Source organism: Strix aluco, chromosome 5, assembly GCF_031877795.1.
Source record: "Strix aluco isolate bStrAlu1 chromosome 5, bStrAlu1.hap1, whole genome shotgun sequence".
NCBI classification, from domain to species: Eukaryota; Metazoa; Chordata; class Aves; order Strigiformes; family Strigidae; genus Strix; species Strix aluco.
Genome location: NC_133935.1, coordinates 35226103 through 35243561, shown reverse-complemented (window position 1 = coordinate 35243561; position 17459 = coordinate 35226103). Strand labels below are relative to the sequence as shown.

The window sequence follows — 17459 nt, the reverse complement described above, 5'->3', positions numbered from 1 at the left end:
ATATATATATAAGGGCAATATAGAAGAGAAGCCAGCACTCCAGAGAATGGGAGAGCTGCCCCAATTGAATAGTTTTCTGAGATGATCTTTCTTCTTGCATATGATCTTTTTGACTTTGGACTGACAGCTCATGGCATCTTTCCTCCAGTCTCACCTGCTGAAAGGAATGGCAGAGGCACCCTGCTCCTGTTCATAGCTACAGGAGCCACACAGGAGGCAGCCAGGGTATTCATGCATGAGACCACCACGTACAAATTCTTGGATACAGCTGCTGTATTACTCTGTGTAAGAAAACACAGGACATCTATAAGTCTAGCACACTGTTATTTTGATAGCCACCTGTGTCCAACCTCTAGTTTTTAAAATAACTGCTTCACAAGATTACCAGCATGCTTTAGGTGGGACTTAAAATAAGGAATGTTGACATTGTTTCCATAAAAGCAACAATGAACCTCTTCCTTGGTAGGAGCAAACTTGAATGGCCTATGAATAGAAGTAAGGCTCCTTACTTTGAAGTCACTTGTTCTTTGATAAGACTGCACTGGAAAGTACCTTCACTAAACTCTCCAGAAATTTTATACTTCAAATACAAATTCATACTGGCAATTAATTTAATAGCTCTAGCCTAGAAATCATAAATGGAAATGAGGTCCAAGTTTCCCTATCAGATAATTCTGTGTCAAATATTGTTAAAAATAACTGACAGAACTTTCTAAAGTCCAACAAAGTTTTCCTAATTTTGGAATGTAACTGAAAGTAACAATAAAAACCAGTCACCTGTAGTTCACCAAACCTGTTCTGTTCAGCAGGCCCTTATACTCCGGTATAAAAGATCACATTTATTTCAACAGGAGATTAAAAATTAGTAGATCCTCCTGACAGGGTAGCTGAATAAAATAGTGCTCTCGAGCTCTTGTTTCCTTTGCAGAACTAGATTAATCTTGACTTCTTGTCCCATGAACTGAAGGAAAGCACCTGGCAGCTATTGAGAATTGCTATCCTGCTGTCCACTTGAGGCATTTCCTTACTGTTTGATACCTGGTTCTATACCCACTGAGCTGCCTCTTCCTTATGACAGCACTATGAAATGATTGACTGATTCATCACTTTTATGCAATGCTTTATTATCATCTTTAAATTAGCATAAGAAAATTCTAATCAAGTCACAAAGTGCAAGAATTTTTTTTAAAAATACAGTTTTTCCCAAAGCAATTCCCAGTCCATCTAGTTACCAGGTTCAGTACTTTGAGTGAGACCAAGTAAAGTGACTGAAGAGAGAGAGAGAAAAAAAACCAAACTAAAATCCCCTTCTCCTGCTACTCAACACCAGAAGCACTTAATCAGGAAATACTTTCCTGTTTACAATTCTCAATAATAACCTACTTCTGTACATGCTCCCTTTTCTGGGACAATGACCAAAATCCCCACACAATGCTAGAAAAAGAATACACGGCCCTGTAGTGTAGTAATTGGGACATTCACCTCTGAAAGGTGAAACTTGGGTCCTTTTTCCTCCTCCAGAAATTATTTTACACTGGACAGTAATTGTTAAATAACAAGTACATAAACAGGGACGTGTGGACAGAGTCAACTACATCCCCTGACTTCTAATAGGATCAGGTCATTTAAATAAGGCTACTTGAAATATGCAAGTTAACACAACCTACTACCTGTACACGTAGTTAGGTATATCTAACAGTGTAACCATTTAAATTTAGAAAAGAAAACGGAGCTTCTTTTCAGAAAGCTTTGGTATCCTGGTAACTTGACCACACATTTGAAGAGCAGTTGAGGATGTAGATACCTAAAGCAGCATATTCATAATAAAAAATCATGGTCATGGTGGAGCTAGTCCAGCAAGACGGCCATGAAAATGATAAGGGATTGGAGCATCTGTCACACAAGGAAGAGGCTGAGAGAGCTGCAATTGTTTAGTCTTGAGAGGAGAAGGCTCAGGGGAGTTAAGAAGACCCAGCCCAACATTTCTTGGTGGTGCTCAGTGTAAGGACAGGAGGCAATAAGCACAAACTGAAATGCAAGAAGTTCTACCTAAACATAACGTGAGGTGTAATTTTTGTTTTGTTGTTGTTTTTTTAAAATACTGTGAGGCTGGTCAAACTCTGGACCAGACTCACCTGAGAGGGTATGGCATCTCCATCCTTGGAGATACTCTAAACTCAACTGGAAAAGGCCCTGAGGAGCCTGCACTGACAGCACTTTGAGCTGGGTGGTAGGACTAGACCAGAGGTCTCTTCTAATCTCAATTCTGTTTCTATTTCCAAAACATGATCAAATGTCTGTCATGAGGATGGAAGTAGTAATTTAACCCCTATAACATTATATTGCATATTTATTTAATTATTTGAATCAACATTTCCTTGTCAAGATACAGTTAACTTCCAATGTGTCAAGATAGGCCAATGTGCTTTCTAGCTTTGACCTATGAATCCATAAATACTATTCAAAGTATTGATGACAAATAACTGGACACTAGCAAAGTATCCTCATGTTAAAATACATTAAGTACACCAAGAGATCTAAGCCAAGATTATTATTCCTCAAGTTTTTTCAAAATGCAATTTTTAACTTTTTTTTGCTTAACTGTCAGATTAGCAGCAGCTCAGTCTGGGGAAGGAGTAACATGCTGTAATTACTGACTGCAAGCACACACAGCTCCCCTGCCTAATGAATCTTGCCTGCCATGCATTCAAAACCCACTGACTGGCTCCTAACATTTTTGACACACTTTGTACACTTTTACAATACTCATAGGAGTCATAATCTACAGTTTAAAATTAGATTACAGTTAGATTATGAACTACAGATAGAAAAGATTAAAAACCTTACTGGTTATGAACCCAAGCATGGTTCTGAATGTAGAAGTGGCTCAGCTAGAAAGCCATGTGGTCATGGGACAGAAGGAAAAAAAGTGCCAAAGCCTGAACTCAAAGCAGCACAAGCAGTGTGCCGTTATTACTAACTCAAAAGTAATGTTGCTTAAGAGAGTCATTAATTAGAATTAATGCTTTTTAGCAGCATAGTAATTTCAATAGTTGTAGTTTCCTGTAACTGAAGATGTAAAGACGTAAGAAGAAAATGTTTTGTATCATAAACAATTTTCATATGCATCCCCCACCTTGTTTTCTTTTTTAAAAGAAAGGCTATATTCAAGTCTAACCATTTAGAGTACAAAAGTCACATGTAGTTTTACAACCACTACAATAGACGAGAGAGTGGTATTTTTGGAATTCTTTAATTATTTTCTTCTTCTGCTTCAAAGGAATAGCAGGGTCACTGTCCATCTCTCGAACCAATGCAAGAAGATACTGATTTGTTTGTTGCTTTTCATCTTCATATTCTTTAGTTGTCATGCGCTGACAGAAGGTGAAGCCTTTGTAAGAAATCAGAGGTTCAGATTAAGTTTAATGCATCATATAAGAGCCTGATTTAAAAATGTGATCAGAAACATAGGTATATTGGTATTCCAGTTCAGATGAGATTACAATTCTCTACAAACAATGAAACATACAGCCCTCCACAGAGCATGGACAGACATCTAAACATTAATTGCAAAAATAAAATTGAAAAGCAGTTACAATTGCAGTATCACAGATGATTTTGTATTGCAAACAAGCCTGCAAGACAAAGAGCCAATACAGTTCTTGCAAACAGAAGCCATAATGAAGAATGTTACATGACAAGAATGGCACTTTGCAGTTGTCACAACCCAGCGACTCCCTGAGAGTGACTCAGATCCATTGTAAGGCCCAGTACATAATGCAAGTGAATAAACACTTTGGAGAAACGGTTGCTTCTGAAGCACACCTCTGAATTCAGGAATACAAATCAGGAACTTCTAGGTGACTAGACAGCTCAGCATGGTTTGGGCACTTGAAACAGAGGTGATGGAACAGGCAGCAGTTCATGGTGAGGGCAGAGCAAGGAACTGGAGCTCGAGAGATACGCAACTTAAGCACTGTTTAGCTATAAAAATGTTGTGAACCTATGCAGTAGAGTACTGTCCTGCAAGGATTCAAGCCCCATCATTGGACAGGTGAGTTCTGGCAATTCAGCTACTCCACACCTTAGTGAGCAAGGTGGTTGAACAAATGTTAATTGCCTGGAGGGGAAAAAAATTCTATTTCTTCTGTACAAACACCATCTTCTTAAGGCTTCACACAGAGTGGTAACCTGAGCTGCCAGAATTTTAATGTGGACGTGTCCTTCACTTCTTTTACAATGATGCTGTCAAACACCAAATGTGAAATACTTTTCATGGTTTAGTAGAGTCAGGTCAAGAAAACATAACTCTTTCAAAAGGGAAAGCTGAACAACTTCTGGCAAAGAGATTAACTCTTAAAACTTCAGTGGGGATCCTTTAGTCCAGTGGTTTCAAGTGGCTTACTAGATTAAAACCGACCTCAGAGAGTTCCCTTGGTGTTTTTAGGAATGTTTATTTCCAGCAGACCTAATGATTACCTTCCTGCAACAGATAGACTCCTTTTCTTAGCAGGGTCCCCCAGCCTTCCCTCCTGCTCCCACCTGCACTTCAGAAGTTCACCAGCTAAGAATGCTCAGTAGCTCTCAGGAAAGATTTTCCTCCTGCCTCCTCCATGAGAAACGGGAAAATGACAGCAGATCATGAGGCACACAGGTAAACAGGAATATGCCATGCTGGAGAGCTTAGAATCAGATCAAACTAGGTATTTCAACAAGTAGATAGAATCTATATGCATTTACAGATTGAAAGTCCAGAACTTAGTAGGGAGAATATAGCATGGGGTTTGTACTTCAGTTGTCTGTTCAACGTACTGATGGAGACCATGCAGGCTCCAAGAATACTGCAGACAGGCAACTCCTTTCTCTGTTGCTCACCTCTGTATTCTTTGGCTACACAATATGCGATGCTCAGAACAATGAACTGGAAGCAATTTGGACACATTCCAGAGCACAACACAGATTGTTAAAGATTCTGTACCAAAACTACTTCTCAGCTGCTCTACTAAATATAGTATTAAACAGCACAATAACAGTATTATTCAGTCCCCTAATGGTTTCTCTTCGATGTTTAAGCACATAGTGAACTGGCAATACAGAAGTCAAAAGGAAGAAGCTAGAGTCAAAGAGAAATTAAATTATTTAAGTCAACCCTTTTAATCACAGTGCTGAAAGATATTTTTGGCAGCAAGGCCAGATGGAATGTTAGCCTGTAAAAGAAATGAACTGGAAAACACTCATCCCACATACACACCTGTCATGGTTTAACCCCAGCCAGCAGCTAAGCACCACACAGCCACTCGCTTGCTTGTTCCTCCCCCCTCCCAGTAGATAGGGAGAAGTATCGAAAAAAAGTAAAGCTTGTGAGTTGAGATAAGAACAGTTTAATAACTAAACTAAAATAAATAATAAAATAAAATAATAATAGCAATGATAATAAAACCATAATAATAATAATAATGAAAAGGAATATAACAAAAAGAGAACTAAAACCCAAGAAAAGACAAGTGATGCACAATGCAATTGCTCACCACCCGCTGATCGATACCTGAGCAGTGATCCACCCCCCAGTTTCTATACTGAGCATGACGCTCTATGGTATGGAACATCCCTTTGGCTAGTTTGGGTCAGCTGTCCTGGCCAGGCTCCCTCCCAGCTTCTTGTGCACCTGCTCGCTGGCAGAGCATGGGAAACTGAAATATCCTTAATTTAGGATCAGCACTGCTTAGCCACAACTAAAACATCAGTGTGTTACCAACATTATTCTCACACTAAATCCAAACCACAGCACTGTACCAGCTACTAGGAAGAAAATTAACTCTATCCCAGCTGAAACCAGGACAACACCAAGTGTCAAATGCCTTCCTTTTAGGCTACATTACTCTTCTATGAGCCTTAAGTTCTTAATAAACTTTGTGCTTATCCAGAAAAGGAAGAAAGTTCTTCAAAACACTAAACAATCAAGGTCTGTGCTCAAGACATCTATTAGAACCTCAAACTACTGACTTCTGTGAGAATTTTAGGTGTTTTGTAGCAGAAATATAAGAATACTGTTCCTAAATACAAAATCACATCAAATTCACAAACCAAATTATAAGCAAGTCATTTCTCCAGAGTAATTATTTAGTAAAAGAATTTTGTAATGTGTTCAAACTAGATAATAGAGTTCATGTTCTCTAATATTCAAAGGTCAGTGTTTTGCTTACAGCAGATAATTTAAGTATTTGGTGAATTAGCCACTAGTCGCTTAAATGCTTAACTTCTAATAAAGAAAAAGAACATAGTCTATACAAAATTATAGTCAACTGATAATAAACTGATTTTTATAGAAAGGTTTATATAAAAGTGCATATCACATCATGTACCTGAATCGATATCTGGATCTCGTCCTTCTAGCAAACTCTCAAGTCTCCTACTAGTTAGTTCCAGAAGAGTTAAAGGAGTCTGAAAATACAATCCATCAAAGAAAAAAGTTACAAAACCAATACTTCTGTATTTTGAGAATCTAAATCTTTCAGATGATTGATTTAAAAATCACGTAATTAGCTAAAGAAGAATCTATGCCTACATTTATTTAGGTAAACATTCAAAAAACTGCACTAAAACACATATACATATGTTTATTCCTGATATTTCTGGCCAAAGACACAGGAGGCAAGATGATCTAGATGTTGTTTTCCACTGAACTACAGCAAAAACTGTAGTGTAGGCCTTGAACTCTTTTCAGCTTATATAATACAAAAGGCTCTCAACTGCAGTTGTGAAAGAATCCCAGAACGGTTTCGGTTGGAAGAGACCTTAAAGATCATCTGGTTCCAACCCCCTGCCGTGGGCAGGGACACCTTCCACTAGACCAGGTTGCTCGAAGCCCTGTCCAACCTGGCCTTGAACACTTCCAGGGAGGGGCATCCACAACCTCTCTGGTCAACTTGTTCCAGTGCCTCACCACCCTCACAGTAGAGAATTTCTTCCTTATATCTAACCTAAATCTACCCTCTTTCAGTTTAAAGCCATTACCCCTTGTCCTATCACTACATGCCCTTGTAAAGAGTCCCTCCTCATCTTTCCTGTAGGCCCCCTTTAAGTACTGGAAGGCTGCTATAAGGTTTCCCTGGAGCCTTCTCTTCTCCAGGCTGAACAACCCCAACTCTCTCAGCCTGTCCTCATAAGGGAGGTGGCTCCAACCCCCTGATCATCTTCGTGGCCTCCTCTGGACCCCCTCAAGCAGGTCCATGTCCTTCTTATGTTGGGGGCCCCAGAGCTGAACACAGCACTGCAGGTGGGGTCTCACAAGAGCAGAGCAGAGGGGGAGAATCACCTCTCTCGACCTGCTGGCCGCACTGCTCTAGATGCGGCCCAGGATACAAGTGGCTTTCTGGGCTGTGCGAGCACATTGCTGGCTCATAGCCAGTTTTCCATCCACTAATACCCCCAAGTCCTTCTCCACAGGGCTGCTCTCAATCCACTCATCTCCCAGCCTGTATTTGTGCTTGGGATTGCCCCGACCCACATGCAGGACCTTGCACTTGGCCTTGTTGGACTTCATGAGGTTTGCATAAGCTCACCTCTCAAGCCTGTCAAGGTCCCTCTGAATGGCAAAGAGCGAGCCACCATCCACTCTGCTGTCACTGCTGTGAAGCAGTGGAGGCTTCATTTGTCAGATTTGGCTCCAACTCCAATCATGAATCAAAGCCCTAACCCTTGTGTCAGAACCCTTAATAATAACAGGAAAAAAAAAAAAGGTATTTGGTTTTGGTTGTAGATTAACACATACAAAACTCACAGCAACCGCTTTATACTTTCAAACTAAATTGGAGCTTATAAAAAAAAAAATCTCCCATGTCTCTTTAGCTAAGGTCAGAAGTGGAAATGAATGTGTTTTATAAGAACTAAAAATAACATTTTACTGAAACCAAGTCAGTGTTTCTGTGAGGCTTATTTGTAACTGAACAATAAATGTCTAGAGTGTTTTACAGCTATCTTACAACAGCTGAGATAATTAGTTAATCTCTATCTAGTTTAGTGCTTTAATGACGAATTTTATAGTTGAGGAAAACAGTAGCAAAGCATCACAACTTGAATGCACTCGCTGAATTCAGAAAGTGAATATAGGGTCTGGAAAGGTTGCATTTTTTCACGTGTGAAAGTGTGATGAAACAAAGGACACTATAAAATAGATCTGTATCTTTACATAACTGATCAAGTGAAATAGAAAGGACATTTCATTTTGTGGTTCTATTTATTTTCTTTATTTTAGTTAACATTTCAAAATACCAAAAGGAACTCTTAAGAGTTGTCAAAGCTGTACATGTATGCTGGGGCACAGAGCATGACATCTTATACATCACTCGAGTATTCAGCTGACTTCTAAAAGGAGAAAGACACTAACAAGCCTAAAAATTGATTAGACAGTCATCAGAAACAAGGTGTCAAAAGGCCTCAATAATAATTTCTTAATATTTCAAATATTTTCTTAACACAAATGATGCAAATAAAGGGAGAGGATATACATAAAGGATTGCAAAGCTCTCAAAAAGCTGTCCACAGCCTGAAATAGTTTCTTGCCCTACTTGACTGTACCATTAAATTGTAACAGATGGAATATTAAACTCTGTTCCTCAGACCACTCTCATCTCCAAAAAGGCACTTCATGGCATTTAACATTTAAAATGACAAAGCCAATGAGGTAAAGAAAATACTACCTTGAAGAGCTCAGAGTGACTGTCCATCAGAAACTGAGTCAGCAGTTCTGCCTGTGGTTTTGGCAATGTCTTATTTTGCAAGATGAACTTTGAGCAAGTCTTGATGATCACCGATCTGTTATCAAACTAGAAAAAGAACCCAGATTTGACATTAGATTTACTTGCAGTGTAAACGGCATTGCAAATAAATGGCATTAGATTTACTTAGTCAGCAAAGATTAAGGGTAACAGGATGCTATCAGTGGGAAGAACATCTTGATATTTGTTTTAAAACAAATCACACTGGAAGGCAATAAACAATACTTCTAACTCTGGGAAAAAAAGTTAGCTTTACTATAGGAAAGTGCTATTTCCCACACTAAATATAACAGATACTTACTTGTTTTTGTAATTTGTAGCCCTCAGATTTGGATGCAATGGCTATGAATGTCAGGAGCCTATGTAGTTCTTCTCGGATATTTGGTGCTAACAATTTTAAATAAAGTTGTGATGCCTCTAGAGCTTGATCTGTTTTTCCTTTTTCTGCAATGGAGTAAAACAGTGTATCCAGTGCAACTGTCCATTTTCACAGTCAAGAACATATATTTAAAGACCAATATTAATGCCATTTTTTTGGGGGGGTTCCCTCCAAACATGCAGGTTATCTCAGTAACTTCTAAAACATTTAGACAAGACTCAATATATAATTTAATCAATACAAGATTAAAACCTTAGTGCCACAGCTAGTCAGGGAAACAGATGTACTTGGACAATATATACAGGCATTATTATTTTCTGTGTACAATGTGCAAACACTGAAGTGATGTTTGCACTCTTTGTGTTTACACATCTTTGTATTATATTCCAGGATTCATCTTAAAGTAATTAATGAGCTGAAATATTCTAACTTTCTCGTTGCTTTGAGGTTTTGTTTGTTTGTTTGGATTTCTTGTTTTGCCTCTTTTTGTTTTCTTTTTTGTTTGTTTTTTGTTGTTGGTTGGTGTCCTTTCACACCTGCCCTTTTCAAATCCATTAGGTTATAAATTTCTCAAGGAAGTGTCATAAAGTGGAAATAATCGCCTATAAAAACCCTTTTAGATGATAATTCTACTTTTCTTTACTTTGCAAGTAAAGAACTATCAAAAAGCCAATTAACTTTCTTAAGGTAAGAGCAAGATGAGGACAGATACAGGAATAGAACCTACATATGATTTTCTGGCCTCTGTCCTATTATTGGGACAGAGGTTATATTCTACACAAAATAATCCAGGACTTTCAGGGGTGTACCACAAGCCATTTGAAACCACCTTTGTTTAAAAAGAACACCAAAACAGCAAGTAAGTGACCCTTTTCCAAAAGAAGGGCAGAAAAAAGCAGGAAAGACAATTGCCAAAGGACATCATCAAGCCAGATAAAAGTGTAGATATGAAGGCAGGAAGTTAAATAATTTCTAGATAAAAGTTCAAGTTTCTCTGACCTGTGATTAAAGCTTGTAGGGAAAAAAAAAAGTTCCAACATAAAAAGGTTCAATAAACCACATAGACTAGTTTGACCAACTGCATGAATCTGTAATATAAGTAAAATACTCCAGATCTCTGAATTTTAAAGTCAACAAGCACAGCAACATGTTTGCCTTCACAACAGACCTGTATTATCAGCCATCTTAAACTGTTTAACAACTGAGGAAAATATACTTATAACCGTATATACATTGATAACAAAGTTAAGTTGTACTTTAGATAACTGCAGCACTTCTCAAATTAATTTTGAAAGTGTTTTGAATGTGTAGATATTCATAGCTAGTTTGAGCTCTCTCTTGCACTAGTCAGAACAGCAGCACTTAACAAAGTAAGGTTAAGTACACTGGATTCTACTTGAAAACTGTTAGAATCCAAAATGGTTGTAAAATAGTTAAGGACAATCTCCTAACAGTGATTTAATATGAACTAGAACACAGCTGAGGACCCAAGAACACAAACTAATATATTCAAACAGAGAATAATTTCCTAGTGATAAAATTATGGCTACCACTTCGTCAAAAAGAAATAAAGCATTAGAAACTGCTCGTGAGATAGTCTTACTTACTAGTTGGAAAGATGACAAAATTAAAGCAAGAATAAGAAAGCAGAATAGCCCTGGACAGTCACAGGTCATGTAGTTTAGACCAAGCAGATACTTAATAAGGACAAGACCTAAAGGCAACTAGAGCATTAGAGTAATTCAGCAGAATTATGACACTGTCTTTTCCCTTGCCTACAGATTTGGCTGGTTTGATTCTATAATTTAGTAATATTCTATAATATTAGTTTATATCAGTTTTGTATTTAAAGTGCACATATGAACTATAACATCTTTAATTAAAGTGAACATTTAGCATAACTTACCAGTGGCTAAGTCAGTTATTTCAAATTAGCATTCTTTTTTTGTGGATGGACGATGTAATTTTGCAATAGTTTCCATTTCACGACTTCTTCTACTATAATTCAATTTTTTTACCTCCTTAGCAAAATACTACTGATAAAAATATCGCCTTTTGTATTTTCATGAGGTTCTGGCTACAGGATCCACCACTCTGCTCCTATTTTTACATAGGCCAACTGTGCTCCTATGGCAGTAAACTTGTCATAGTTCTCTAAAAACTGAAGCTTTTGACAACATTCCATATACCCTACAGAATTGAAGTAGTAACAGGCCTATTTAGGGTAGGATTAATCTTAAACTTGTATTTAAATTAAACCCTCCTGTTTTACTTGTGAGCATATGTAGGGAGCTCTTTTTTTTGTTTTTTTGGGGGGGGGGGGGGGGCGGGGAATCACAACCTCAACAGTCTCTTTCATCATTTTAAATAGCTTCTGTTACTAAAAAAGCCCTAAATCTGGAACTTACAAAACCTTATTCTGGTTAACAAGAAAACTTTATAGCAATGATTTTACTTTTATCTGATTAGTCACAAGCAGCAATAAAGGAAATTCTGACTAGCAGCAAGAAATTTTCACCATGAGAGTAGTTATATATTGAAACAGGTTATCCGGAGAGGTTGGCAAATCTCTATCCTTGAAGATTTTTGAAATTCAGCTGGACCAGGCCCTAAGCGACTTAATCTAACTTTGAAATTTGTCCTTGTCTTGAGCAGAAGTTCTGACTAGCAACCTCGAGTATTCCCTTCCAACCTATAAATTAAAGTGTTATCTGCAACAGCACTGCAAATGGTGTTCGGATTCAGTCAATTAATGCTCAGTAAGTTACATCCTTTATACAGTTTCACTTGTACTTTTTGTTCCAGGTTGCTCTTACCTATAAGTTCTATAATTCCTGAATGAATAGCAAGATCCTGAGTGCCAAGAAGGGAGTCCTTCTTTTGACTATAATACTTTATTATAATGTCAAAAAGAATCTTCTTGTATGCATTCTGACTGCTGGGTTTGTTAGTGCTTTGAGGTAACTGCTGACTAACCATCACTATGAATTGGTCTGGGAAATACTCCAAGCATTCAATTGCAGCATAGAGCCATTTGTCAAGCCTGTAGAAGGAAAAGTTAGTTTTAGTGCTTACTTTAAAATGCTCTGCCTATTCTTATATAATCCTTTAAAGAAAATTAGATAGAAATAACCGTGCAGGTATAGTCACATATTTGAACCACAGCATTAAACTTGTTGCTTATTAAGCAGTTTATGTAACTTATTTCACTACAGTAGTTCAAGGACCTGCTCAAAATCAGCAGCTTCCATGGTTTTCATATGCTACAGACAATATACCTGAGGTACGCCCAGAGCAGAACAAGCTGCAGTCATGCCAGATTGTCACTGACCCCAGGACACTTGCCTGATTCAGCTAGGATTTAAAACCAAACACCACCCCACTATTAGTCCAACACACACAACGAAAACCCACCAGGGCTAACCAGGGTGAAAAACAAGGGACTGCATCTTTACGGAAGAGAAACAAGACAATTAGTTTGAAAACAGAGAAAAATAAAAATAGTTTAAATTCCAGAAGACTGTGGAAGCAGTTTATTATATGACCTACTATAAAGGCAAGAGTTTTCTTAAGCATTTGTTGCCTGTAACCCTTAACTAGGGAGAGAAAGTGTAAGGAGAACCTAAAACTCAGGTAGACAACTCACTGTTCAAAGAGGCTGGAAGGTCAAAGGAAAAAGTCACTAACTCAACCATTTTGTACAGAAGAAATCTAAAACTATAGAACTGTGGGAGGCAGAGGAAAAATTCCTTTTATCTGACTCTCTGGATATAAAACAAATTGAACTGAATCAATAACTTCTGAGAAAATGCGATTATTATTCAAGATCCACAGAATCTTATTTTTATCATGGAGAGAAGAAACAAAGATTTTGAACTGGCTGCTGGACAGCTAGATAATCGAACTGTTGTTAGAACTGCTGCAGCCAACAAGGACTGTATAACTCTTGGATGCATAAATGGAGTAACATAGTAAAGTAGAAATAGGATCATGCCCTCCCTTTAGTTATGATCCCATGAGCAGTGCAATCACTGCAAGCAGGACTTGATTACAGTTTTTAAGTACCTACATGGAGAGCAAGTATTTGACATGACACATGAAAACTGAAGATAGAAAATTTGAGATATAAATTATGCTTACTCCCCTGCCTTCATATTGGGGTCAATTAAACCTATGACTACTTGCAATACTGGTGGCTGTTCTTCATATCTAGAATTTTCCATTTTTCAGGCATGCTTTAAGACAGTCCTAAATAATATACTGGCTACAAAGATGCTACTCAAGCACTCCCCTTAAGTAATTGTAGAATAAAGCAATGAAGCAAGCATTTAATTTTCTTAACACTCATCTGATATATTAGCAAAGACCCAAATGTTAGAAACGTTTAACACAGAATAATACAGAGTAAGAACCACATATGAGATATTTTAAGAGACATAAATCCAACAACCACCCAAAAATCAAGTACAACAGAAGTAGAAAGCTCAAAAGAAACAGTGTTCATTAAGCCATTCTGGGAGGAAAAAGCCATGGAGTTAAGATGCTATCCACCCATAAACCTAGTTTGGAACCAGGAATTTCATTAACTTATATCAAGACTCCAAACATATATAAAAATATTAATATTTTCTCCTTAAAGAAAGTATATGTAAAAACTGTAAGAAAGAGTTTCTTTGGGTACACAGATGGACCTCAGTCTCACAGATAAAAGTTGTATTGATTTGATAGAAATAAGCATTACTAAGACATACACACATAAGGACACATGCCTTGACATATTCATTGAAAGTACATGCCAAGATAGAGATCAGCCCAAGTGCAAACAATAGGAACACTACAAAAATAAGAGAACATTTAAGGAAAAGGGCACTGACAACATGCAGCCACTTTCACTTTTACAGTCTCATGATATAAGCATTCTTCAGTGCTACAGCTTAGCTTCTCCTTTTCTGCTGCTAACAATAGATGCTTTATTGACTTTATATCTTCACAGCACCACCACCAGGAACTGTGACAAACAAACAAAAAGCATCAGAATAATTTTTTTCAAGTTCAAATACCTGTTATAGAGACCTAAGAGTGAAGTGTCTGGTCTAGAAACTAGGAGTGTTTCCAACACTTGAGGTTAAAGTGTTAATGTATACTTAAAATCCTCAAACATCCAATCCTAAACATATACATTTTGTGAAGTCCCTTACCACTTCTTTTCAGAAGTCAAAGGAAGGTACATTAATGCCACCCCTGCCTACAAGTATGCAAGTCTATTTTGTTCACTTAGCACAAATCTTTGATCAAGAGTAAAATAAAGCATTTACTAACAAATCCGTTTTATAGATGCATAACTTACTCAGGCAAGTTTAAGCTACATGTAATCTCTCTGTCCAGGAAAGTATTTGAGATAATCAGGTCTTCTTTGCCAAAACAGTCTGGTTTTGTCTTCACTGAAGACACCAAGATATCTTCTAGAAGCGGAACATCAATTAACTGCAGCAGTCGTAGCAGAGCTTGCTGTTTCCAGACATCATCTATTACTGATACCATACACAAACAAAAACACACCCTCAGAAATAAGATCTCATGTAAAACACTACTAACCTTTGTTTTTACTCACTCAAGAATGTTTTAAGTGTTCAAAGAAAGCAAGGAAACAGCACAGTGTGAAGTTTCCATGTTGGAGAAGAAGGGATCAAAATAGGAATGCTAAGAACGAAGGCTTTAAAGATAACCTCTCTCTTCCCCATCATATTAGAATTAGTAATAACCTAATTAGTAATACGTACAAGAAAACAGAAGTGAATAGCAAAGGAATCTCGTAATACAGATGTACTTACTCTTAAAACCTATTTCCTTTTGCATAAATAGAATAGCACCATCCTGCAAAAACTTAATCCTGTTTTGTTTTCTTCAGTTTACTTACTATGAGCATTTATCCATTTAGCACTCATTTAGCTATTTTGTCATTAGTGACGTTAAATTTAGGACTCTGAGGGGCAGTGTTTAACAGAAATTATGTACTTCAAGTAGATACAGTGAAGAACAATCAAGTTTTAAAGAGAAAAAGTCAATCCTCACCTCTTTTTGAAAGCAGATGAGTTGGTTCATTAACAATGATCTTTGCAGGTAAAGATCCATGAATATTTATTGATCGAAGAAGCTCCTCTACCCTCTTTTTATCAGCGGCTTCTAATGCTAAAGGGTTTGAAAGCGTTGTTTCACACTTTGTTTTGCTTAGGGGGAAAAAAAAATCACAACAGATGTATAACAAATATGATCAGGACACATTTATCTTTCTGTGACTTCCTAAATTGCTGTTAAACCAGGACTTTAGGGCTTCATTGTATCTGGGGTCTCCCCTGCTGCTAGAAAACCAATCATTCACATCTGCTTTGTGGAAAGGGCAAGGATATTGATTCCAAATACTGTTTATTAGTTCCATTTCTTTTACCAGCTTCCAGCAAGTAGCTCATTCACGCTGATTCTCGGATTTCAGCACAATTGATTGCAAACTAAAATGATTCCTAGGCTTATGATACTGTGCCAGACTCTATTCTAAATAACCAAGGACAGAACAAAGCAGTTTAGTATTACCAAGAAATATTAGGTTGCATCTGCAATTTAGGCTTGACATTTCTCAAAACCGGCACATAGTTTTCAAAAGTCTCCAATACCTGGGTTGGACAGACATAACTTCATCTACAGTTAACCCACCTTAAATTAAAAAAAAAAAAAAAAATTCAGAATAGTTCAGAGTAACTCACTTGGAACATCTTTTTGTTTTCTGTTTGCAGATCTGCTCAGGAGACAAGCTCTCATTGTCTTTATTCTTTCTTGGAAGAAGCGGAGTAAGACTGCTATTTACAAATTTATATAGACTAGTGTTTGTGTCTTCAAACTCTGTTTCTTTCTCATTCTTGAATAAGTAAAGTTTTGCTCCAACTGGCTCAAACACCTTGTGATCCATCAATGCTTGGCACACACGGACTCCCTTCAGCCGAGAAATATCATTGCAGCTTAGGTACATGCTTTGCATAAGATGGCTCAGTACCACATCAACAGCATTTGAGCCAGTGAAACAGTTTTTATATATTTTCAGATGTTGTCTACGTCTTTTGATTTCCACCTGACTGTGAAGAGCATGAATAATACTATTCCACAGCTGAGTTGCTTGAAAAGGACCATCACAATCTGCAAAATATTTATATGAACATTTTACAGATGTTTATAAAGCTTTAACATTTAAAAAATATTTTTACTCTGTGAAATTAGTTATCTATATGATTTTGTTTTAAATTCTCCAGAAATCAGCTTAATTTTAAAAAGAAAGATAACACTTCATGAATCAGTCCTCCTTCTAAGTTGACTCACACCCACTAAGGTAGAGTCAATGGAAGAGAACAAAAAGACACTAAAAACAGGCAAGAAAGGTTTTTTTGTTATTACCACACGTACTGTATGTATGCACACATACACATTAATTCATTACACAATCACAGAATGGCTGAAGCTTGCAGGGTCCAACCTCCCCTGCTCAAGTAAGGCCACCCAGAGCTGGCTGCCCAGAACCATGCCCAGACAGTTTTTGAGTATCTCCAAAGGTGGAGCATCCACAACCTCTCTGGGCACCACTGAGAAAAGCCTGGCTCTGTCCTCTTTGCAGTCTCAGGCACACGCAGACATTGATGAGATCCCCCTGAGCCTTCTCTTCTCCAGGCTGGGCAGTCCCAGCTCTCCCAGCCTCACCTAGGGGAGATGCTCCTCCAGTCCCCAGTTTCTCCCCCACCTACCCCTCTCACTCAGCTCAGCAGACGACAGCCCAACATTTACAATACATTAAACCTGCCTGCTCCTCAGCCCTTTGCTCCCAGCACTTCCGTACAGTTCTACCAGCCGGGCCCCCCCTTAACCACGACTTATGGGGGAGAGGGAGCTCCTCTCTGCTCTATACAGCTGCTGACCTCCGCACTCGTCCGCTCGCTCCCGCCCGCCAACGGCCCCTCCCACGGCCCCGGCAGCCGGAGGCGCCCGTTCAACCGGCAGGCACGCGCCAGCCCCCTCAGAGAGCCCCCGCTCCCCGGCGAGGCGCCGCCGCTGCGGAGAGACGGGGCTGACTCTCTTCCCCCACCTCGCCGCCGCCCGCTCCCCCGCCGCGGCCCCAACTCGCTCTGACTTCGAAGCCTCCTGAACCGCGGAGTCAAATAAACCGCCATAACGGCGGCCAGGGCCGCTGGCGGAAGCCGGGAGCGTGCATCACTTCCCGCCCTCCTCCGCCGCCCCCGGCCGCCGCCCCAGCACCGCCCCTCCGG

General features: G+C 38.6%; 1 protein-coding gene across 1 annotated transcript; it reads right to left on the bottom strand.

The window, feature by feature from the left end:
- Positions 1-1103: 1103 nt before the first annotated feature.
- On the bottom strand, positions 1104-17388 carry DEPDC4 (DEP domain containing 4). Its single transcript, XM_074826971.1, has 9 exons — positions 17279-17388; positions 15915-16341; positions 15229-15383; positions 14504-14687; positions 11973-12199; positions 9079-9221; positions 8700-8825; positions 6363-6441; positions 1104-3391 (listed from the first exon to the last, which is right to left on the bottom strand). Exons 1-9 carry the CDS (start codon positions 17361-17363, stop codon positions 3174-3176), a joined length of 1644 nt encoding a protein of 547 aa, XP_074683072.1. The 5' UTR covers positions 17364-17388; the 3' UTR covers positions 1104-3173.
- Between the last annotated feature and the right edge of the window lie 71 nt (positions 17389-17459).